At 33.9% G+C, this 25,928-nt stretch overlaps 2 protein-coding genes across 5 annotated transcripts in view; one reads left to right on the forward strand and one right to left on the reverse strand.

Annotated features, from left to right (window-relative positions):
* LOC130638689 (short-chain dehydrogenase/reductase family 16C member 6-like) overlaps positions 1–25,636 on the reverse strand; it is a 43,279-nt gene extending 17,643 nt beyond the window's left edge. Inside the window, exons 1-4 of one of the 4 annotated variants that reach the window (XR_008982362.1) lie at positions 17,278–17,572; positions 16,021–16,151; positions 12,349–12,795; positions 11,720–12,108 (exon numbers count right to left, since the gene is read on the reverse strand). Coding sequence is in view for 3 of the 4 variants with exons in the window: in XM_057447022.1 (XP_057303005.1) it covers positions 11,807–12,108; positions 12,349–12,795; positions 16,021–16,151; positions 17,278–17,435 (1,038 nt within the window). In the remaining variant the exon portion in view is untranslated. Of the gene's footprint in view, positions 1–11,683; positions 12,109–12,348; positions 12,796–13,580; positions 13,922–16,020; positions 16,152–17,277; positions 17,573–25,559 lie in introns of those variants that run through there. The other 3 variants (XM_057447024.1, XM_057447022.1, XM_057447023.1) reach the window with 3 other exon arrangements.
* On the forward strand, positions 6,876–9,329 carry LOC130650199 (uncharacterized protein DDB_G0290685-like). Its single transcript, XM_057456040.1, has 3 exons — positions 6,876–8,874; positions 9,011–9,167; positions 9,227–9,329. The coding sequence occupies exons 1-3, from the start codon at positions 6,876–6,878 to the stop codon at positions 9,327–9,329; spliced, it is 2,259 nt and encodes a 752-aa protein (XP_057312023.1).
* Positions 25,637–25,928: the final 292 nt, after the last annotated feature.

Below are 25,928 nucleotides of genomic sequence, written 5' to 3' on the forward strand. Positions count from 1 at the left end.
TATATTATATACTATGCTATTAATTAAAATTTATAACATATTAAATATCTCTTCTAAAAAGATCGTGGTAAAAATACACTGAACTAACGGTAAGCCCTAAATGATACAAAAACCCGCCCAACTCTAATTTCGACCTAAAAAAAGATCGGAAATATAACTCTATTTTCACCCAAGAATGTTACGTTAACCCAGCAAATGTCTATGAAATTTTTACAAGATAGGATCAATGAAACAATCCGGGTGCAGAAAATTTGGCACATTCCCGTCCAGTCGCTTTAAGCAAATTTACTCCGGCGATCGATTCTTTGGAATAACCAGACCGCTGATTGTTTTACGGTTTTTTAGCCGGTAAAACTTTAAAATAGGTTCCTTTTTTGTCGCCGTTTTTACTACCGAGAATAGTGAAACACGGAAGGGTACCAGTCTAGTGTAGCGTTTTGAAATTATTAGTTTTCGAGTGTTGATAACAGAAGAACAAGGTACAAAAACCTGTTTTTTTCACAAATAAATTATTTTTTTGCATTATTTTTTTATGTTTAATTGGTTACAGTATCAAGCTACAACGGCTGTTTGTTATCTTTTTTCGTGATCTAAAATTTTATGAATAATAAAAATGGGATAATAACATGTATCTACCAATCACTGGGCAGTTCTAATAGTTTATTTTTCAGGTGAAAGGTGGCCATCACAAGTATAAAAATGGAACTGAGCTAGTCTAAACCCTAACGACAAATTAGAGACGCATCCCAACAGTTTCAAGTGATTGATAACAACACTAGTAAAAAAATAAATATGCCTGGGTAAATAAAAAAGGCCCGCTTTGATCACTTTTTCGCCGCCATATTAAAAATTGTTCTCGGCCGATTTTTTTTCGATCCCAGGCGTAATTGAGTTTTTTTAAGCGGTCCTATATTAGCTTCCTCCACTATAATTCCTTCCATCCAACATTTACAAAATCATCCCTGCATTGGGCAAATGACCTTTGATAATGATCCATTTCCCATGACGCATTTTAATTCTTTTAATGCTTCATTGATAAATGAAATACTATTAAAAGAATTAGAAAAACTTGGATAAAAAATCTTGTATACATCAGAATAAGAGGCTTATCACAAAAGGATTTCCTACTCCGTTGGTTGTATTGGAATGGCTAATATGGATGATCTCTCGACACATATCTTTGAAAAACTGACAACCAGTAAATGAAAAATTGTTGTGATACAAATAACTTAAAATCATATTAGCAAAATTAAACAGTGATGGTGAAATATTACCAAAACAATTCGCTTACTTTTCAGAAATGACTTCTGTTTGGCGTGACCATCATCATATCTCCTATAATGACATCGATTGAGGCAAGTATACGCAAAAGTTGTTGTGACACTCCTGGGCAACCTCGTTTCCTAGGCTTTTTCTCTAATCGGCGCTGCGCTTATTGATAGATCTCGCTGTCTGACATGCAAAAAGACAACAGGTAATGGAATCGAGGTTGACTTATGGGCAACCGTGGCATTGCGTTATCTGTACAATGCCATGATACCATGCCCTATACAACATAAGAACGTCTCTCACTTGACCTCAATTATCATGAAAGTTTTAATGAAGTAACTCACTGCGCTACATATCCACTGTATCCTTATGAAACGCGTCACCAAAATTATCACTACCACGTAACACGAATTCAGTGAAATGGATATCAGTCCCCCCTTTTTATAAGAATATATCTTGTAAGAAAATCAGGCTTTTAAAAGCAATAGGTCTAATGTTTAAAACAGTAGAGAAATAAGAGTAATGACCAGTGTAGTCAGAATTTTGATAAGAGTGTAATGTGAAACAAATAAACATAATATCCACTCAATATATACATACAATTATTCCTTGTTACATGATTGTCAATACGTGTTGTTGTTATTCAATCATGTTTTCATATTCACATTCACTAACTTTTAGTTTAAGAAATGCTCTGGTATTTACTGACGCAAAATCTGGTTATTATAAATCTGAATTCACAGTTCTTTCGTTTAGGTATTTGTCCCTGCGTAAATTCTGGTGTTGGTGCATGCTCTCTTTTCTACATTGTGTTTGAGACTCTACGTTCTGTTGTGTGCCACTGAGAACGAAGTCACGGTCTTTGATTTTGGTCTGCTTTATAAGCAGGTGCTTTTAGGCAGGGTCTCTGAGTAACCTTCATCTCTACCTTACTCTTTCGTAGCATAGTCCTTCCCTTGCGACGCATTCTCGACCCCAGCACATTTTAAGATAAAACATTGATGTTTACTCTTGCGACCCACTGTTATCGCCATGCTGGACAGATTCAAGTTCATCATGGATCAATATCACCACCCAAGCATTTCTCTACATGCGTTACTCCGAATCTTTCATCAGAGAGTAGGGATAGTCAATTGAAACACAAAAGCTCATCCTAGGTGTGTTCCAGGAAGCAATTTTCAAGGGGGAGTTATCCTAAGTGAGAATTGTCAAGTGGGCAATTTTACAGTGAAAATTAGCATGGACATTTTTCCTGGCGGCAATTACCCAGGTTGTTCTAGAACCTTAAGTATTAAATTCTGTTAGGAACGCATTCAACACGGTTGATAGGATCTTAGAAGACGACAAAACTTCAACAATGGAAAGCTATCATGACGTGTCGATATGCCGAGAGTTAAATATTTGGCTAGTTTCAAACCGGAATTACTGGTTTGAAAACGAGTTATCTATTTTTGTCGCAAAAACATCACCGGATACCACCTCTTCATTAGTCTATTTTCCATATATTCCTTAAAAGTTTCTTAAAAAGACTGGATACGAAGATGTGACAAATATATGGCGTCAAATAACCATGCACTATATTGACGTCAAATATATATTTTACAAGCGTCTTTTAATTTAGACATTGCCCAGTTTGGACGCTTTTTGAGCGATTAGTATATTTTTGGAAAGTTAGTGTGACTGATTTTATAAAAGAAGAGATTGCATCAATTTATATATCCAAACGAGATTTTTAAATCGCAAGAAACGATTGTAACAGATCGAAGAAACGGCAGAACAGATTGAAGAAAAATCAACTCTCGGTGAGATACATCTTTCTTTTTCTGTACCTTAAAATCCCTAATTTTTAAATTCATACGATGGACGGCAGATGAATCCATTTCAACGATCCTTAACATTTATATTCACAATTTTAAAACCCTACAGCAAAGTTTTACCCATCGGTAAATACAATCATATGAAAATTGCAATTCTTACTTACGGCGAACCTCCGCCAAACATTTAGCGTGAGTGCAAAAGTTCTTAAAAGTATGAAATACTTCGTAGCATCTTGGAATATCTCTTCTCTGAAGCAACATTGAAGTTTAAAGTACAAGTAAGAATAAACGATATAGAACTCACGTGATTTCTTGTTGAGACAAACTACTAAAGCCTTGTTCACACTAATGAAGTTAGCTAACAATGTTAAACCGTTATCGACAATGAAGCGCTTATCGGTGTTGAATACAAAAAAGCAACTGCCCTAACGCCCTTGATACGGATCATTTGTACTACATATAGTGTTAACATCCTCAACGCTTTCAGTCTGGACAAGGCTTTAAGTACCATTCTTGTTCCCAGAGCCTCTTGGCTCCTTGGCCCTTATTACACCGCTATCAAATTCATTAAAAAACAAAATGCCCCGGGAACGACGTTGCTTTACGTATCACTCAGGGAAAGTTTACACACTCTTAAGAAGTTATAAATATATTGTCCTAACTAGGCTGTTTTAAATAAGTTCTTTCAGATACATAAGTAACATTGAGAAACAATTTTAAGTTACTCTTGATTAAGCCTCAAATGTTTCTTATTTGTTTCTTATACTCAATTGTTTCAAAAACATGAAGAGAAGGATATGCTGATAGAAGAGGGTGCAGATGATGGAAACATTTTGGTCGTGATGTCTGTCTGTCACTATTTCAGAAGAGCTATATCTCAAAATCTAGTGACTTTGGTACACTCTAGCTAAGTTTATCTAAAGTAGACAGAATTTCCTACAAGGTCAAATGGTTTCCAGATCTCTCTAACCAGCGAAGTTTGTGAATTTTGGTCATGTTTAATCATTTTAGTACCTGGAAACCGCAGGGCGGGCTATCTTGGTTACAATTTTGGAATGGTTACAACTCAAAATCTGGTGACCTTTGGAAATTTTAGGTCAGTTAGGGTTAACAACCCTTTTTTGCTATGTTGCACAGCTATGATACTTATCGAATCTTTATATTTTTTTATTAGACAACAGTCTGCTGAATTTCAAGATCCAATTCTTTCCAGAACATTAGATAATGAATATAACTCGAACCTCGTACTAAATAGAGGTAAAAAATATGCGGGACCGTACTGTAGTGATATATCTGGTATAAGGGAGCAAGATTATAAGGGTTCCTCTTTGTTGCAATATATCATGTTAGAACCGTGACGTGATTTACAATGATCGCACTTAGTTTGATCTGCGTTGACACTCCATAAGCTATATGTAAGATATTTGACCCTAATAGCTTGTGCAAGCATATGTATTCGATAACGCCCTTCCTTGTCTTAGATTGAGAGGTACTCATGTACAGAAAGATGGATCCTGTTATCAAAGGAATGAGAGAAGGCAGTAAAATACCAGTTCTTAGAAGTAAGCTGAAGAAAAAAACACAGCAGGTAAAAAATAAGAAAACCTGGAAAAGCTGGATTCCAATTCGAAAGAAGCAGCGTTCCTTCCACTGGAGTGACAACAAGCCACCAAACGTGAAAGAAGGCAGCGATGCCAAGAAATCAACTGTTGTGCAAAGACCTGCCAAGAAATATTACGATGAAAGAAAGCCAGCAAAAAAACGCGGTGGAGAGCATCCCATATCACCTCAAGATTTTGTGCCAGCACCACCTCCTCGTCCAAGAAAGGATGAGTATGTTCCTGGTAAAAACAAAATAACTTATAACCTATCGTCCGGTTATGGTTTAACTCGAGATGATACAAGACCTAGCAGTGGAAGAGTACCGCGGCTCGAAATTGAAGCAACCAGACGTGCATTTGGAGTTGATTTCAAGTATCAACGGCGTCGTCAATATGACCCAAAGAAACCAGCTCGACCTCGTGTAAACAAGTTCTTGTTTCGCCAACGAAACGATGTTCAGGAGAACACAATCAACAAAGATAAAACCCGTGGTCCAAAAGAAATCATAAGCTTTCGTGGAAGAAGATTTTCAGGTCGTCAAAGAGACACGGAAAATGATGAATATGATCCAAGAAAACCATCCAGACCACGTGGTAAAAGCTCCTTGCTATATGAATCTAAAGATGACCAAAAAACCTCGGTAACCGAATCACACAGCCCAAGAACGCTGATAAAACTCCGGGGTCGGGTTTTCACTGGGCATCAACGGGATACGCGAAAAGATGACTATGATCCTAGAAAACCAGCTATACCTCGCGGTAAACGATTTGAATATCACCAACCGGTAAATAAAAAAAGGGAAGCTCCAAAAATACATAACGCAAAGAATCGTGGCCGTAACCCTGCCGACAGGACAGAAGAACATAGCTCCTTTCTGCCACCAATTCAACATGGGCGAGAATATTTTCCACCTCGTCCACCAAGTTCAAGATTGGACAGAACATCAGCTCCTAGTCAAAATGTTGAGAAAAAAGGTTTTTTGCCACATATTCACATGTTTATGGAATCTACTCCAACGATTCAAAAACGCGGCCACAGAAGATTTAAAGCAGCTACTGATTATAATCTTCCAAGTTTGTGTAACGCGACAACAGATGCAAAACACGCAGAACATATATGTAATCGTAACTACGACGGTAGCCATCTTCGTCTACCATCTTACACAGCGTTGCCTTATTTACCCAAACCACCACCAACAAAACGATTTGCGAGACCAAGACAGTACAATGATTTAATTGAATCAGATGTCATTGTAGAATCAAAAGGCGAGAGTGAACTGTCGCAAAGATCGAGTGACATTGAACAACCTTCCCCAGAATTTTTCCAAGTATCAAGCAGCGTTGAGCAACCTACGCCAGAAATGTTGCAAGAATCGAGCGACGCTAAGCAGCCTTCGTCAGAATTGTTGCAAGAATCGAGCGACGTTGAGCGAGCTTCACCAGAATGGTTACAAGAAGCAAAACAACCCGTAAAGAACGAAAACAACAAGCCTCAAGCTTGGTTTTTTGATTTTAATGACGACACAAATGAAACCAACAAGGAAGAGAAACACGATCATGGTAAGGAAAGCAACCATGAAATGCCCCAAGCATGGTTCTTTGATTTCAATGACAGCATTGAAAAAACTGCTCAGGAACAGAAATACAAACCAGCTAAATTGCCTACAGCTTGGACCATTAAAATGGGGAGAAGCGACAAGGATGATGACATGGCGAGAAAGAAACGTGCAGAACAGATTAAAGCTAAACTGGATAGCCGCAGAGATTTTATCCTTACTCTGGCTGATATTGAGAAATTAAAGGCATCCAATAAACCTTCCAGTTCGAAGAAATCTGATAGTGCATGCGATGGATTTGGATCAAGTGAAACAGGTAATTCCGAGCAAAGTTTAATATATAGAAAACAGATAAATAACATATTGCTGCAAGTAGTTGGTGGGTTCGTCTGCGGCTCCCCGTCCTGTCGACCGCGGCTCGTATCTAGGCAGTATGTCAGTGATGCGTAAAGTAATTCTTCTCCAATATAATGTTGAATGCGTAAATTTTTCTGTGTTCTGTTTTTTAGACTTCACCTTTATTACTTTCTATCCAGTTGTCATATTTATTTTCTCGTTGTTTTTTGCTTCGCATTCCCCGTTATATATTCTCGTGTTAGCATGTAATGAAAAAAACACAAAAACATTTTATAATGTTATGTCCTGTGTGTATAGGAAAAAGACATTTGTCTCACAGTAATAATCTGAGAAACCATGGAAACAACGAGGAGAAACATGAAGAAAAGGATGAAGGAGAAGATGAAGAAGAAGAAGACGAAGACACTTCGTACAACATTGACTGCTACAAGGAGAAACATAATCACGATGATAAAGACGATGGGAGTGATGGATGTGCAGAAACTAAGCCGAAACAGCAAGATAGTGGTTACATCTTAAGTCAAGGCTCAGGCACCATTAGATGTATTGACCATGGTAGTAAATACGACAGCTCTGCAGGAAGTGTGAATGGTTATCAGAATAACAGCGACATGCAGGAAGCATATAGCCATATGACCAATGCAAATGGTTATGTTCAGAACAGAGCATCTGGTGATAACCAAAAGGACACTGCAGGGAATGTAAGTGGTTATCAAAACAACAGCGACGTGCAGGAAGTATATAGCCATATGGCAAATGCAAATGATTATGTTGAGAACACAGCATCTGGTGATAACCAAACGAACTCTGAAGGGAATGTGAATGACCGTCAAAACAACAGCGACATGCAGGAAGTATATACCCATATGGCAAATGCAAATGGCAATATTGAGAACAGAGCACCTGGTGATTACCAAAAGGACACTGCATGGAATGTAAATGGTTATCAGAATAACAGCGACATGCAGGAAGTATATAACCATATGGCAAATGCAAATGATTATGTTGAGAACATAGCATCTGGTGATAACCAAACGAACTCTGAAGGGAATGTGAATGGCTGTCAAAACAACAGCGACATGCAAGATGTGTACAGCCATATGGCAAATACAAATGGTTATGTTGAGAACAGAGTATCTGGTGATTACCAAAAGACCACAACAGGGATTGTGTATGATTGCGAGAATAACATAGAGACGGAGGAGGCGAATATCCAAATGACAAATGCTAAGAAGGAGTGCGACAGAAATCAGAACCAAGAAGAATGCAATGTCTTTGCTAACGACAAAATAGCAGATAAGGTTGAAAATAAATCTGGCATGCAAGAAATACAACAAGATAAAGAAAGCTATAAGAATGCACTTGACTCTGGAAGTCAGGATAACTTTTACCAGCTCGAGAATAGTTCCAATGAATATTTAGTAGATAAAAACAACCATCGTGACGATACAAGGCGTGAAAGATATTGTAAGCACTGCATTACTACTGAGCTGACAGGTAAAGACAATTTATGCATTATGAAATGTATTGAATTGATGTGCAATAAAGAAAAGAAAATTAGGTGTGAAGATAATAGTGGCATTGCTAACACTCAGAATATTCTTTACCACCAAATAGAAAAAGAGGGAAAACTTAGCGACAACTGTAGAAACTATGACATTGGTTGCAGTGGTCAGTATCTCAATGGATCTAAAAAACAGAGTTGCTCTGTTACTGAAGATGATAGATTTGGCTGTGACGACATATCAAATGAACAAGATTATCACAGCTATCTTTCATCATATATAAATGAGAAAGATGTAAAAGCTGTAACTGGAAATCCCACCGGAAAGGATATTATGTTTGGACAAAATACCACAGAGAAAAATGGTAAAAACAAAGAATATGATCAAGAAGAGATAAAAAATGGCAATAAAAAAGTTGATTGCAATATTGACAATAACAAAGAAAAGAAACATCACGATGAAGATAATAGAGGGAGTGTATGTGAGAACAACAGAAAAATACAATATGATGACACTCAAAACACAATTGGCAACGACGAAAAGAAACATCACGATGAAGATAATAGAGGGAGTGTATGTGAGAACAGCAGAAAAATACAATATGGTGACGCTCGAAATACAAATAAAAATAAAGGAGAAATGAAACATCACGATGAAGATAATAGAGAGAATGTATACGAGAACAGCAGAAAAATACATGATGAGCATGGTCAAAATAGAATTGACAATAATAACGAAACGAAACACCACGATGAAGATAATAGAGAGTGTAAGTGAGGACAGTAAAACATTACAATGATGATGGTCTAAATACAATTGAAATTAATGGGGAAAAGAGATATCACGATGAAGATGATAGAGAAAGAGTGTAAGTTACGACAGCAGAAGGATTCAATATAATGAAGCTCGAAAAACAACTGACAACAAAGAAACGAATCATCGCAATGAAGATAAAGAAATTGATGTGAGGACACCAAAACAATGCAATATGATGCCACTCAAAATACAATTAAATATAATAACGAAAAGATACTTCGCGATGATGAAGATAATACACGGGGTGTAGGTGAGGACAGAAAAACAGGACAATATGATGCTTAATACTCGTGCACTACATACAGTGGAAATTGTCAAAAAACTAGAGGGAAAGTAATGTGTCACCAGAGAAGCTACAGCAATTTCAACTGTATAGTTGATCAGAATGAACGCAGTATGGAGGATTAACAAAGGACATCTTCGGCTTCATGTAGATACTGTTGGCTATCAACAGGAAAATGCAACAAAGCAAATTTCTTCCAAGAGCTGAGAGAAAAAGAACAGGGTGAAGAAAACGTAGACAGAAACTAGAATTAGAAATAATTTTTATAATGAGAAATAAATACTGTTTTTAGGATAACAAATATTAGGATAAATACTTGTTTTCTCTTTATAGTTTTTATTGACATTCATCTTTTGACGAAAAACAAAAGTAAGAGGTGACGTAGGCTATTTTGCTAGTCCGACTTATCTTAATTCCCAAGGATGATTTCTTTTTACCTTGTCTCTCACATAAACACGAAAGTAATATCACAGGGAACCAGGGTGTACCTTGTTGGTTGATATTTATGAAATATCCTTTTATTTGTCATGGGAAATGTTATTGTACCCTTTTTCGCGTAGGGAATTTCTGCTGCATTACACAAGAGATTACATAATGGGTACTATTGAATAACATTTCCCCATTTTTTTCGAAGGGATAAAATTTTCGAGGAATTGATTTAAATGATTATTTGAAAAAAAAACGTACGAATTTTTTTTTTTTACAAGCAGGATTTCGTTCCATGTCACGGTGCTATATTATCAAACGAATTAAAATAAAACTAACTATGGCTTTTAATGACATAAAATTTATTTCTCACTTCAGGTTAGTGGTAGTCATACTATATGTTGCGAAAATATTTTAGCCCACAACGGGACTGTGATTGGTGCTCTGCAATAGGATAAATGCAGCCTCGTTCTGTGTGTTTGTTGCCTCATGCCGGAGTCACTATCGATTACTTAAACAGCAAACAAGTTTCTTTCGAAACCGGTCTCAATATAAAAAAAGCAAGAAGACCTGGTAATAAGATTCTGATCCCAATCTTGTCCCTAAGGGTTTTTACGTCTGCTCACGTCAGAATCATAGGCATAAAAGAGCCTTGGGGACGAGGTGGATTCTGACTATTATTATTCAATGAAATATTTTCCTGCAAAAATTGAGAATTACTTTATTTTGGCAGTCTTGTCTCTGTGATGTTTTAGACAATAGCATTTAATTATTTGTTTCAATCAATTTAGCCTTCCTTTTTTTCACTAGTTTTTGTGTGTGTGCTCTATTTTAATATATATTCAAACATTTTTTGTAAGCATTTTGTAAACCTTACCAACTTCATATCAGTCATGTAAACGACGTTGCTAACTAGCAGATCCGTAAAAGCGGTGGGTGACTTTTCCGAGATAACACTATAATCAGCACCAATCTGCTTTGAGCTCAAGCGTTATTCTGTAAAATAGCTATGTAACATATAAAACTGCATAAGAAACAAAATGACAGACTACGTCGTGGTGATCAGCTTGAATTTTAATTTTTTTTTAACTTTTGTAGAGGTGTTAGTTTGTCAACTAAAATCAGTTATAGACGATTGTGTTAAAATTTCACACCTTCTAAAATCTTAGTCTCTTTAGGTTTACCTAGCAGAGGAACTTTTCCTGGTCAGCAGGATAAATAAAGTCTCTCCCCCGTCCGTAACGTAACTAGCTACATGCTGTTTTGCCTGGTAGATATGCTGGCTAGCTACCAGCCAGCTAATTTTATATTTTTGAACTGATCAGAGTAATATGAAGTGCCACACAGCGTTAGTAAACTGTACATTTTAGTTTTAAATTTACTAGGAAACAGTAAAAAACAGTAAAATAAAAATGCATTCACATCATTCTAAAAACGTGGCTAGATTTTAGGTTTAGCTAAACCTAACATATAAAAAAGTTACACTCTTAAATTTGCAATATTTTAACTTCTTTGTCACACTACCAATACCGTCTTTATAACTGTGTTAACTACGACTGACACTGCTAGTTAAAATCTCTAAAATGCAACATTTTGGTAATACATTTTTTCAAACTTGCATGTAAACAACCAGCACCCGAAATTTGCTCATAACTAATCTTGCTTTCATGATATTCTGCATTTTAGCATGCATATTTAGCGAAACCAAAGCAAATACTCCCCCGTAGAGGAAATGGAGTAAATGAGTTTCTGCCGCAACGTCTGGTTTATTTTCATTCCTAGCAAGCAACTACTTTTAGCATTTTTCTATTTATAACGCTTACAAATCTCAAATTTTTAAACAAATAAAACAATTAAAATCGTGTAGTCTGGAAAAAAAATTTGAAAATCTTTGACTTGATTGGTCAAAGTGATGGAAAACCTGTGTTTTATTGGCCAAAGGAACAGAGCATGATCGACAAATAAAAAACAGTACTAAACTTTTTTCGGGAATGTCAACGTTTTTACCGGAGTAAGAAACACGCAATGCGCATGCTCAAAGAAAAAATATATATCAGTAGCCAGACTAAATTTGTTAAATAAAAATTACGTTTTGACTTTGTTGTTGAAAGATATTGTGAAGCTATTTCGGGAAGCAACATGTTTACTGATAAAAACAAACCAGTCCAGCTTTTTTCTACTCTTCTTTCTTTCCTTTTCCCACCCATGTTCTCATAGCAGTGTTCGTGTGAAGAAAGTCATATAAAGCATCGTATGCACACACTGGCAATACATTCATAACAGCAATTGCTGCGTATAAAATTCTTGGTATGTAAAGCACGATTTGGTTTTTTTGTATAGCGTCTACCATCTTTGTTGTTACGTAATCCGGATCGAGGACGTTTAAAAATGGTACATATGAGAATCGTGCAGCGCAACCTTTGAACATATCAGTGTGGATTTGGTATGGAAATATAGATGTACAATGGATATTTTTTCCTAAATACAAAAATATATTTTTAAATTGAAAAATGAAGATCGGTTATTTCCTAAGCATTGCCTCTTCAGTTCTCATTGAAGCTGCTTTCAACAAGGGTTATTTTAAAGTGCCCTAATTGTGTTTAGTATGAAAATATGAATGCACAACTCCTACAATCGGAAAATTTCTTTTTTTTTCATATAGTTGAGCAACTTTTTTGAGCAAAATTTCGCGAAAATAAACAAAATTCGAGGCCTTACCAAGCAATCGAATTTCTTGTCTCAATGCACGCATGAAAACAGACGCTGCTGCTTTAGATGGACCATAATCTGAAACGCCACTTAAAGAATCCAAGGCTAAAATGGAGGATACACAAACAATATGACCATGATTCTGTTCTAACATGTGCGGTAAAAATGTCTTCACTAAGGTATAGTGCGAAATCACATTCACTTCAAATGTACGCGATATATCAGCGCTTGTCAATTCTGTGAAATACTTTCCCGCCACTACGCCTGCATTGTTGATAAGCATTGTTGGATGCCCTATGTTGTTGATCACGTGGTTTGACACACTTTCTACTTCATTGTGATTGGTTATGTCGCATTTATACGCGTATGCTACTGTTTTTTTATTGTTTGAATTTAATGAATTAGCAAGTTCGTGCACATTTTTCTCATCGATGTCGTATAAAACAAGGATACATCCTGAAACAAATACAAAACAAAATAAATAAATAAATAAAATCAGACAATATCTTATGACTGGCTTTTGTTTGTGTTATCGAGTATCCGAGATAACACGAGTCAACTACAACTGCTTTTATAAGCAAAAAGTTTTTATCCGTATAACAATATATAGGCTGAAAGTTTAAGGACATGGTCTTTTGTTTATCTAGCCTCGACATATGCTTATGTCCAGGCTAGATAAACTAAAAACGAGTGTAAAAACGAGTGTTTTCATAAACATATTTTATTTCCAAATCATAAAATAAGAGAACGATAAAAAGAAACAAAAAGTCACAAAAAAATCAATGTCTCTTCAAAACAAAATTAAATTGACTTGTCAAAAAATGTTTTCTACGCCATCGTGTCCAATATAACAAACTCAATACGTCAGAAACGAAAAAGATGAAATAAGAGATAGGATAGATAAATATCACGAGAATAAAGTTCAAAAAATAAATAAATAAATACAATATTGAGGCGGGACTCAAAATACACTATATTTATAAAAAAAGATATATTTTGCGTAGTAGTTTTTACGGTTGATGATCGTGAATGTGAAAGTTGGCGTTTCGTGAAGAAAAATAAACAAACAAATAATAAAGAGAATTCACACTATCATTGGAAAGTTCGAAATATTGAGTTTTCTGAATAGTAAAGTTGCTCCAATTATGTGACCTCTAAAAAAAGTGTCGAACATGTAAAAGAGAATGAAGATCATTTGAAAGAACAGTGAATTCAAGCAGCAGTAAACTACGCTTTTCTACCTTTTCGCACTAACTTTTCAGCAAGTAACGAACCAATATGTCCAGCTGCACCAGTAAGTAGGACAACTTCACCTGTCAAATCTTTACGTGGTGTGTAGAAGAATTTCACCCAAGACTTCAACACCTCATAGACGGCAGTGAAAAGCATGAGAAATACATCTGAAGTAACTTCAACACACGCTTTCATATCGACCATTTTGATGATAAAATATAAGTTCGATACAAGCGATGCTTATAAATTGCAGCAGTAGATTGGTCGGATTAAACTAAGGCCTTACGCTCTCTGCAAGAAATGCTTGGATGTCTTCGATCGTGTGTTTAGTTGAAGTGACCTTCACTGTTTTTATTCGAGATTTTCCACCTCTCTCTAAATAAATTTCACTTCTCTTGATTTTCAGTACAGACTGTAAGTAGGAGAGTAATTCACTATTCGCTTCACCCTCTTTTGCAGGAGCTGCAATTTGTATTCCAATACGATCAGAAGACAAGTCTAAAGATTAAATTACATAAGAATAAGTTCTAAAACAATTGAAATATCAAGTTACGCTATCGTCCTATTAAAAGATGCGTTTTTACACATTACTCTCATCCAACAGAACCCTAACTCTGAAGATGCCTTAAAATATCTCTAAAACATGGCTTTTTATACAGTTTAAAATTTTCCCATCATTTGTCATTGTACTCTGTTACGTCTTGACTTTCGGACTAGTAAGTTTGTGCTGCACGGTTAAAGAACACTTAAAAAACAGAACCTTTATCCTAACATAATCGAATGATTTCCAGGGTAGCCTATTCGATTTCTATACTGTTATCCAACAGGGACCTGCGAGGGAATCTAGTGTATTTAATGTTCCCATATAAACTCCTGAAAATGTGAAAGCACAGTAACCGCACAACTAGACAATCGCCCGGAACACTTTGTTGGTTTTACCGTCTGGTAAAACTCGGCTGAGAATTAAACCCATAACTTTTAGCACTTGTAGCAACAACAGTATCCCATAAGTCTCCTGTTAAGTATATAAGGTTTGCTTTTAAATCTCTCGCCTGTTTCGCATGAAAAAATCGTGAAGACAGACGCGTTCGTGTTTTACCAAAATCTTTTCCATATTAAATTCTTAAATACACCTGATCTTCAACAAAGATAGAGAAAACCTTCACAAACAATAACTTGAAACATTACACTTAAGTTTTGCCATACGCGTATTCTACCATATGTTACAATATTATTCATCTGCGTAACAGCTAGCAGATGTTTACTATACTAAAATTGTTTTTCGACTTTTTCAATCTTACCACTTGGTTATTTAAATTCTGGCTACTGTACATTACACAGTCCTCCCAGCATGTTTTAAAATTCCAAAAAACAACAAGAAAACAACAAATAAACAACCAAGAAGCAACAAATAAACAACAAGTAAACAATAAATAAACAACAAGAAAACAACAAATAAAAAACAAATAAACAACAAGCAAATAAAAAATAAATAACAATTAAACAACAAATAAACAACAAGTAAACAACAAATAAACAACAAATAAACAACAAATAAACAACAAATTAGCAGCAAAGTTTAAACATCACGCCAAAGTGACATGGGACAAATCTTTTAGACATGCATTCGCATTTTGTTGCAATGGCTTAAAAAATTAACTCCAAATGCTGAATTTAATATCTGTTTTTTAAGAAAAAAACGACCCAAGACGGGAAATAATAAATTATAGATGAGTGGTGATTGTTTACAAAGTTCTGTATATGCCGCGTGCATTCTGACAGGAAAGAAAAGAAGGACCACATAAACCAGATTGGCTAGTTACACTTACTTATAGATGTATAGTAATGTAAGGTTAAAAATACACTGAAATTGTTTTTATGAACTACTATTTTCTCTCTTTAAGAGTAGACTTTACCAATTTTAGCGTCAGTGTTTCTTTTATAATTTTTATTATCTATAGTCGCGGTCTGTTGTTTATATATCTTGCCTATGAATATGTGTGCGCATGTCCATTGTTTTCGATGCAAAATGAAAACATTACGTTACGCCGCAACTCATCTATACATCCCGTAGGGAAATACTAAAACAAAAAGAGATCTGTTATTGAGTCTTTGAATACAGTAGTCTCTAGGCGTGTCAGATATCCACAAGAACCTACCGCTACTTACATCTCTACCATTTTTGACTTACAGACAGAAAGTCAGGTAATAGAACATAGACCAGGCCTGTAGAAAATCCAAAGTTATCATTAAAAATGTATCCAATTTGCTCTTTTAGGCAAAAAATTTTTCCTAACACGACATTAGCTCACGTGACAGACAACAGGTAATATTGATATAGAAATAAAGGAATTAAAAAATAAATATTCAAAAATAATAAAAGTAAACAACTAAACAAATAACCAAACAAACAAACAAACAAAAAAACAAACAACAGCTGAGTTTTACCTGCAATTTTGTTTTTCTTTGCCCCAGGTTTAGCATGCACTCGTAGAAGAATATATCCTTTTTCGTCACGGGAGATACATGATATGCCTTGCGTCAAAAATCTTCTAGTAGTAATTGTTAACCATTTCATTCTATAATATAATTAAAGGATAATCTTGATAGTAACATATAAATAAAATAAATAGTTTGATTGTATAATTCAAAAAGTTTCGTTCAGTAGGAGGAGAGTGAGAAACATTCTCTCCATCACAGCGTTTAAAACTAAAAATGACTGATACGAAGTATTAAGAATATACACAGGAATAATATATAAAGAAATACAAAAAAAATCAATAGGGAAAATTAATCTGCAAAAATTAAACATGTACACAGAAGCAGGATATTACTCTGAAAACTCACCTGCACTTCTACACTAACATAAAAAGAAAATATAATACAAAGTTTTACACCACACTAGGAAAAAAAATTTAGAAGATAACAGCATAATAATATTCAAATTTAAACAAAACATTATAATAAAATGGTGATAACGATTATATTTTAACATCCTTATCATCTTATTAACTGAGTAAAAATATAAGAAGTTGGCCAATATCAATTGATCATGATATCACAGCGGCAAGACAAAAGTACAAAAAACATTTTTTACTACTTGATATTTTAGCATTTTCCACGATATTCCTGACAGGGATACTTTTTTCCTTCATGTATATCAAATATTTATTGTCTCGTTTACCTTTCATGCAGATTTTATTGAGCAATAAAGTAACCAATATAAATATTGAGAAAAAACAAAGTTAAAAAATCACTTAATATTTAAAAAGCGTTCTATGTAAAAAGCATAGTAAACAAATGCATTTATATTCATAAGATATTGGCCAGTGTATTGGTGAGATAGCCAAATTTTACCAACGCCAACAACATTGGAAAGCATTTACATGATTTTTGTTACACGGTTTAACCCCTTCTTGATGACGAACACACAGTGTTCCAATATCATTTAAAAGTTTAGATCACAAAAAAATATTTGGCTGTAATGCATTTAATGATACAAAATGTAAGCAAGCAAACATTTTTAACATTCTAAAAACTAAACGTTTCTGAGTACTCAAATTTGTCTTCGAAAGTGGTACACTGCATAATTTGGCCTTAATTTAGCTTAATTTGATTTAGCCAACGCCAAATTTGAAAGTACTTAATGGAAGAGTCCATTTAGTCTCTGAATCCATACATCCATACATCTGTATATCCACATACCTGTATATCCACATATCCATATCTGTACATCCATATGTCTGTATATCCACATATCCATATCTGTACATCCATATATCTGTATATCCACATATCCATATCTGCACATCCATACATCTGTACATCCACAAATCCATATATCTTAAAATCCACATATCCATATATCTGTATATCCACACATCTGTTATAACTGTATATTTTTCAATTTTATAACTTCAGCATGAAACTGTTCTTTTTTTCATTCTGGGAGATTAGTAATAAATTCGTTGTGACCAGAAATAAAGTTGTACAAAGATTTTACCAGCTCCTTCTGTTAGCTTTGTTCTTACTTAGCCAATATCATCTTTCTGTCTGACTATTAGTCCTAAGTATTGGTACAGAAAGCCTTTCTTCCTGACATTAATTTTACAATGTTTGTTTACCTTTTTTTGCATGAAAAACATCTAACTTTGTTTCAATGCCAGGGAAAACTGTCTGGTAAAGGTCTTTAGATTCACAGCAGTTATCAACAATGAAATACAATGGTATTATTATTACTTATTCTCTGCTTATGTTTTTAAATGATAGGTTGAATTTCAGCATGACCAACAGTTTTTTCCATCCACATACCCTATACTTTTCATCTATTGAAATAAAGACCTTTCGATTCTCATTTATGCAGTTATCATCCTTTTCTCTATATCCTCCAATATTCTTTGCAATTTTAAAAGTGTGATCTGCACTAATGCGAATGGCTGGTACACAATCTTCCACGCCTTTTATGTATAACAACCTTCTGTCTCGAAAAATGTCTAAGAATGTGTTTAAAATCTTATCCCTGCCAGGAAAAGAATACATCTCATTTTTATGAAACCCCTCAAGATTAGTGTCACGACTTTGCTGATATTCCAAGAAATAAAGTTTACTAATACTCTCCGTTATCTGATTAAAATTGATGCCATGGGTTAGTTGATCAAATACGTAATCAACGATTTGATTAGAAAATACTGTGTGATGGTATTTTTTATATGGAATTTTTTTAGTTACTTTGTCATTCAACAGATTCATTATATTAGAACTGCATGATAAAAATGAATTCAGCTCATTTAGTCTCTGAATTATATATATGTACTGAAATATATATAATTTAGAGACTAAATGGACTCTTCCATAAAGTGCTTCCCTAAATTTGACCTTTAATTAACTTTTTTTATTCACTTATATTTTTTTTTTAATATCAGCAGCAGGCAAGATACAAGTCAAGTTTTAAAAGATAAGATTACTTGATAGTTATAAATTTTTAATTTATTGGAATTTATTTTTCGATTTCGATTTTTCACAAGAATGCAAAAGGGTTTGTTAAAAAATTAAAACAAACTTTGTTAACCAACTTCTAAAGCTTTATAACAGAAGTGCAGCATCATTTTATACCCCGGGTTTCCTTTAATACAATAATATACCTTATTTTTTAAAAAAGCAGGCAATAATATATGACTTATTGGTAGATACCAGTATAACTGATTCCAGCAAATATCTATAAACGATGTGAAATTTAGAATTGCTAACTTGGTTGCATGGTTTCATAACATAACCTTATATTGCTATGGTTGGTATTCATAATAAATGTATATCCTAGGTATAACTTATGAAAATGAATGTTAAACCTTTAATGATGGAGATATTTTGATAGTGACCAAAGAAGTGTATTTATAGTTATATTATTCAGCAAAAACATTTAAATATGATGTTACTGTTACAGTATAATTATATAGTATGCTATATTCAATTTAACCATCTAATAAAACTTAAAGAATCACAGCATAACATAGCTGTATTATATTTTGAACGCTCATATATATTTTTATGGCTTTTATTCCCTGGTTACATCTTGTTTTGTGCCTTATTAGAAGGAACAACTTTAACTTTAGCTTTGTTAACAAAACCATGTTTATTTAACGAAGGGTTTATAAAATAGCACGCCAAGGTATAGTTTAATTTATCCTGCAGACAGCTATATTACAATTTATACAATCAAATTAAGCAGCGGAAACATTGATTCAATTTGATTTCTAACAGCATATATAAGCAAGGGCTTTTTGGCGTAAAAACACATGTTCCCTTTATCAATTTTTTTTTGTTGTAAAATTATTTGAGGTGGTCTTGGCGCTAAAAAGTTGCAAATTTTGGCGCTTTAGTAGGATGTAATTGGCGCCTTATAGACTTGTAATTTTCATGAATGTATGAAGATGCTAATCATATAACAAAAAAAATGGGATAAAAAGATAAAAGTTTACGCAATGCTTTTAAAATTGACCGATTAAAGCAATGTCTATTAAGAAAGAAGACAAACATTCAAAAACAAGTAAAAAACACTCACAAATATTTCCAAAAAAGTTATTAACTGAAAGAGTTTTATGACTGTAACTTGCATGTTTTATAATTTTTCTTCGTTCTGTTGCTACGTCGTATAATTTTTTTTTCAAAAATAATGAATAATGAACGCATCGCACATTTTAGTTTCGTCGCAACAAATTACCTGCTTTTTTAAAACATGGCAAAATTAGTGTTGCTGTATGCGAGTTCTATGATTATTCGAAAAAAAAAAATGGAACAAAAATGAGCACACGCCATCGCACGGCTCAAAATTATTAAGAAGTATCATGACGTGCGAAGCTCGCACGCCAGCATTTTCCTTCCTGACAAGGCCTGCGTGCAGAACAAAATAAAATCCTGTAAATCCCCTGCCTAGTGTACCACAATATAATAGAAAAGTCTTAGATGCAACGTAGAAGAGTGAGCACCTATACCAGAATTTCTATATGGCCTAATGCAAAGACAAGTAGACAGAGATTTAGAATTCTAGTGATTAAAACTCGACTTTGAAAGGGTATCGACTCTGTTAATGAGTATAAGCAGCTCGTTTTTTCTTGCCTTTTGGAAGACTGGCAAAGGAATGCTTTGCAGCGCTACTTCTATTATCCTTATTAACAAAAAGCCATAGCACAAAAACACATTTTATAATTATTAACAAAATTAATCTTAGTTGCAACAATTTACTCTTTTTCTTTTTCCCTGAGTTATCGTTTTGCGTCAACATGTTCAGGGGGCCTTTTTTGCCATCCGGGAGATGACGTCAAAATGGGTTTAATCCGAAAAAAATTTATCACAAAATGGCGGCTTTCAAGAAGGAATATGCTGTAAACACAAGAAAATGTGGCTTTATATTAGCTTCATTATTTCAAATTTTACTTCATAAATGTTAAATTACAAATTCTCAACATAATATAAACAGAATAAGATGAACTTTTTTTGAAGTGGGAGGTAAGCTTAAGTATAATGTCGTCCATTTTGTATAACGTGCAACTCTAAACAATCAGGTCGTGGGACAAGAGACATAAACGTTTAGGTTCGTACCCCAAATCTCAGGACAAAAGTATCTTGGTTGATTTTAATACTTTAAAGGATGTTGATCACGATTTTAAATGTTACCAAGACCCAAAACCTGCAGTTTTCTTTAATTTTTACAAAACATGTTACTTTTTTACTGTTTTATCGTTCACTTCTAATGCTGCCCTTTTTAAAAATAAAAATCATGCTACACCACTATGACTCAGAGCCTCCAAAAGACATATATATGAAGTCATTTGACTTGTTTCCACAAAGTGAGGGAGAGAATTGGTAGGAAGAAAGAATTTCTGAGTTATTTTAACATCGGCAATGTTACCAAAGATTTACAGACTGTGGAAAGTTAAAAAGAGCTAGTGACAAAAAGAAAAACAGCAAAGAAGTAGGATCTGATCAGGTAAATACCTGCTCTGGAGTTATAGATGGTTATACAATTTTTTTACAAGCCAGCTATGGAAGACTAAATATTCTTAAATTCTTTAATTTTCTGTGTGAGTAATAAGTTAATGTTTGATGTTAAATTTGTTAAAATAAGCCCTTAATGTCTTAGGTTTCGGTTATACATTTTTATTTTTATTTGACAAAAGTAGTTCCTTAAGTTTTTTACCTACTGACCTAGAATGATGTTGTGTCAGTCAAACATCTACGCTCATCAGTAGTGTTGGTGCAAAGTCTGGTCATGTTTTACCAGCAGTATGTACATATTACAGTACTGTGAAAAAGGTTTGTTAACATCGTGTTCGTATAACGAGCGTGGTGCACACGAACCACGATAAAATCGTGGTCTTTATGTATAACAAACATTCAAACATTCTATCGTGGCCACCACGCTAATATTATTATCTCCACGAAGGATCGTGTGTCACACGATTATTTTCGCGAGCTCCACGATTTTTATAGCCAATATAATTTAATTTTTTTTTCTTTTTAAAAAAGTCTTTTATGAAAGTCAATTTGTTTGTTTCAGGTTTTATCAAGCTAAAAAAGCATATTCGTAGTTTTTGCTTGGTGTATACTATTTCGTTATGGACGCGATTGTATTTTTACGAAATGTCATTTGTCTAGAAAAATTAAATTTGTCTGTGCCGATAGAAATGCTTTTTTAGATCGCATTTTAAAAGTTTAAAAACGAAAAGCGGTGATAGAAATGTTTTTTTAGATCGCATTTTAAAAGTTTAAAAAGGAAAAGCGGCGATAGAAATGTTTTTTTTAGATCGCATTTTAAAATTTTAAAAACGCAAAGCGGCGATAGAAATGCTCTTTTAGATCGCATTTTAAAAGTTTATAAGCGAAAAGCGGAGATAGAAATGTTTTTTTAGATCACATTTTTAAGGGTTTAAAAAGAAAAAACGGCGATAGAAATGCTCTTTTAGATCGCATTTTAAAAGTTTATAAGCGAAAAGCGACAATAGAAATGTTTTTTTAGATCGCATTTTAAAAGTTTAAAAACGAGAAGCGGCGATAGAAATGTTTTTTTAGATCGCATTTTAAAAGTTTAAAAAGGAAAAGCGGCAATAGAAATGTTTTTTTTAGATCGCATTTTAAAATTTTAAAAACGCAAAGCGGCGATAGAAATGCTCTTTTAGATCGCATTTTAAAAGTTTATAAGCGAAAAGCGGAGATAGAAATGTTATTTTAGATCACATTTTTAAGGGTTTAAAAAGAAAAAACGGCGATAGAAATGCTCTTTTAGATCGCATTTTAAAAGTTTATAAGCGAAAAGCGACAATAGAAATGTTTTTTTAGATCGCATTTTAAAAGTTTAAAAACGAGAAGCGGCGATAGAAATGTTTTTTTAGATCGCATTTTAAAAGTTTATAGACGAAAAGCGGCGATAAAAAATGTTTTTTAAGATCACATTTTGATTCACGAACAATTAAAATCTATTATGTAGCTAGCTTTATGACAACGAATTAAAACAACAAGTGTTAATTTATATTTTTGCCGTCAGTTTTTGATTTAATTGATAAACTAACGGTCTTTGTTGTTTTACAATAGCAGTTATCTATCGTGGAAGCCACGATGTAATATTTAATTTTCGTTCGTGTAGTCCACGAAACATGATCGTGAGGTCCACGATTGTTAAAAAAATACGCATCGTGGGCTATCGTGGTTCGTGCGCAACATGAAATAAACACGAACCACGATGTCAACAAACCTTTTCACAGTACTGTATATGCAACAAGGAAACTATTAAAACCGTAAGTGCTTATATTGTTCTAATATGTTCTAATTAAGTCATTTTACATATATGAATGTGATGTTTTGAATGACAAAAGTGGAATTGTTTTATGTGTATTAAAATAAAACCTGATATTATAGTTTAATGCAACAATTTATTATAGTGGTATACTGTGCAAGCTGGGGAGTGGACAAGGTATGGTGGCATTGGAAGTAAGATATCATATGCCATGTTACAAAAGCTACCCCAAAATACTTTGGGTTGAAAAAAAAGGAAAACATTGATGTATGAAAAATCATTCATGAAGTTTTGTGACAAGTATATCAACGAAAAGTTAGTTAATCAAGGAAAAGTATATTTTTTAAAACATTTAACAATAGATTTGTGAAAATTGTTCAGACTGTAGAGCAATTAGATGCTTCCAACTACAAATCAGAGAGATAAAAGGCCCGTATACAACAGAGTTTTCCACATACTGTTTTTCATCAACCAAGTGTAAGAAATAGTAGTGAGTTAGTATTTTATGAAGTTATGGTTGCTGGAGATTTGAACTTATGGAAACAAATATTCAATCATCTAGTCAAGTTGAAGAAAGATGTAGTCAGTTAGAAGTAAATGAAAGTTTTGAAGGTAAGTTCTGCATGGTTTTAAGGTTCAATTCCTTTGCTCCACTTCACGTAATGTCTGGTGACACTAATATAGGCATAATGCTGGGTGGCCCATTTCATGTAGAACAATGCATATATATGTAAATAGATGTAATATATACTTTGTTAAAGAAAGCAGTTTTTAAAAAATCCAGTAGAATTTAGTAACTTAGAATCAGAAAGAAAAAGGTAATATTGTTTAGGGTTGCTAAATGTGCCAAAAATTTGTGAAATTAGAAAAAAGTCTTAAACAGTCTGTTATTAGAAAAGACATGTTCTATACATAAAATTAAGCTATGGTCAAAGAAAGAAAAAGAAAATATGTTCATAATAAGAAGCTGCTAATTTTTACTAGTATATTTAAAAATACAGTAGAAGTATAGTATATAATCATATATACTTTAAGAAGAACTCCTCAGGCTTGTTATGAAGAGTATATAGTTCTTCTTTGGTATAAACATACTGTCTTATTTTTTAACAGAGATCATCAATGATCAACGGTGTCAACCTAATATTAAACGTGAGTTGTACTTGGTTGCTCTTAATTTGCGTGAGTTATTGAAAAATGCTCCAAAATTCACTAAAGCATGGCCACCTACATCAGAAGAATTCAATATAAATGCTGTAAAAGATTCAATACCACCGTTGGTGTATAACTTTGTTGCATGGGCAACTGGTAAAAGTGACTCACCGTGATTACACAATTCTAAAACTGACCAAAGATGAGAATGTTGTAATGGCTATTGCACAAGATTTGATATATCACGAAAGTAATGGACGGAATCCAACCCTAAAATCCATGGCACTTGTCATGGGCTGTTCGACAGATTACTGGTAGTGAGCGTCTTATCAGAATTTTAAATGGATTTGGACATTGTGTTTCACACTCTTCTGTTCTGAGACATGACACTGCATTAGTTGAACAGTCAATAAACTCATTAAAAGAATTACCTAATATGTTATTATCCTGGTTGCGACTTACAGTTCAATATCTTCAAACCTGTTCGTCGAAACTGGAGTTGGTGAGAGGAAACGTATTTTGGACATCTTCCCTTTCAAAGTTAATTCAATTATCAGATTTCATGCATTTTCATGCATGATACAATAAACTCATTTGTTGTATAAACAATCCGGAATTCAAAATTTTAAGCAATAGCTAAATAATTTTTCAGGAGAAAACAAGTGGTAATTAAAACAAATTCTGTTAAAATACACAATTCCTCTACATGACCAATTTGTTTTTCTCTAATGTAAAGACAATCTGCAAAAAATCAAATGTTCTTAAAAGAGTGTAGTGACTCGAAAATATAAATACACTTTTAATTTTTAACTCATCTTCAAGGTTGCGATACCGCCAGCTGCTTTTACGGCAAGGGGAAGCATAAGTGCTGGCAAAATATCGATAACACACGGTCTGCTTTTTCCATTAGATTATTTTACTTATATTTAAGCTACTTACTGACCTTTTTGTATTTTTCAGTCGATATACATGAAAATAATATTAGGTACAAGAAAAAATAATATTAGGTACAAGCAAAAATAAAAAACTGATATAAGGGATGCTGGAGATTTCAGTTCATTGAAAAGTTCTCGATACGACCCAATAATTAAATATTTACCTAGTTTTTCAAGGCTATAAAAATTTTGGGTGTGTTAATATTTATATTGTGTTAACATGTATTTTTTAATTTTTTAAACTATAGCTAGCTATATTACAAAGAAATACTTTAAAAAGCACTTAGCTAACACAATAAAACACAATAACACACGAATAATGTATTTTTGATGCTCAATTTCTCGAAAACTATGGGGTTACCAGCTTGGTAACATTTATTTTTGAATTCAGTATGTTTAAAATCGCTAATTTATATATAGATACTTTTGTCCCGAGATTTGGGGTACGAAACCTTTTTTCAGAGCTTTTAAGACAGATTGGCCCACGGCCTAAATATAATATAAAAGAATATAAATGTAGCAACTGCTAGCTACATAAATAGGTTGGTGTCAATGTAACTATCAGGACAATGAAATTAAAAAAGAAAACTATGTTTAAAAACAAGAACTGTGGCTACCTCTTGACTTCCACAGAGTTTTCCCGCTTCCTTGCGTCTATAGGCTGCGCGATGTCTGACTAGCGCAGTGCCAAGTTAGGTAATTTACAGAACGCGAAAAATATTGCTCAAGATGGTGTAGATAACAACACGGGTTGGAACAAACACTATCAAACTAGATAGGATGTGCATATTTTACATGGCTAGCCTCACAAATATCGAGAGATATACCCTGTCTATTATTTCCAGGAGGGGCCATGGCGTAGATGGAGAGTCCTAGAGTATTTAATGCTCATTTTGAGCTACGCAGACCCAATTAGAGCCCGCGCTCTACTAGACAACTCCCGGCAACATCCAACGGCCCACACAGTGTGCCATCTTCCCAATTTC

Source organism: Hydractinia symbiolongicarpus, chromosome 1 (genome assembly GCF_029227915.1).
Source record: "Hydractinia symbiolongicarpus strain clone_291-10 chromosome 1, HSymV2.1, whole genome shotgun sequence".
Classification (NCBI taxonomy): domain Eukaryota; kingdom Metazoa; phylum Cnidaria; class Hydrozoa; order Anthoathecata; family Hydractiniidae; genus Hydractinia; species Hydractinia symbiolongicarpus.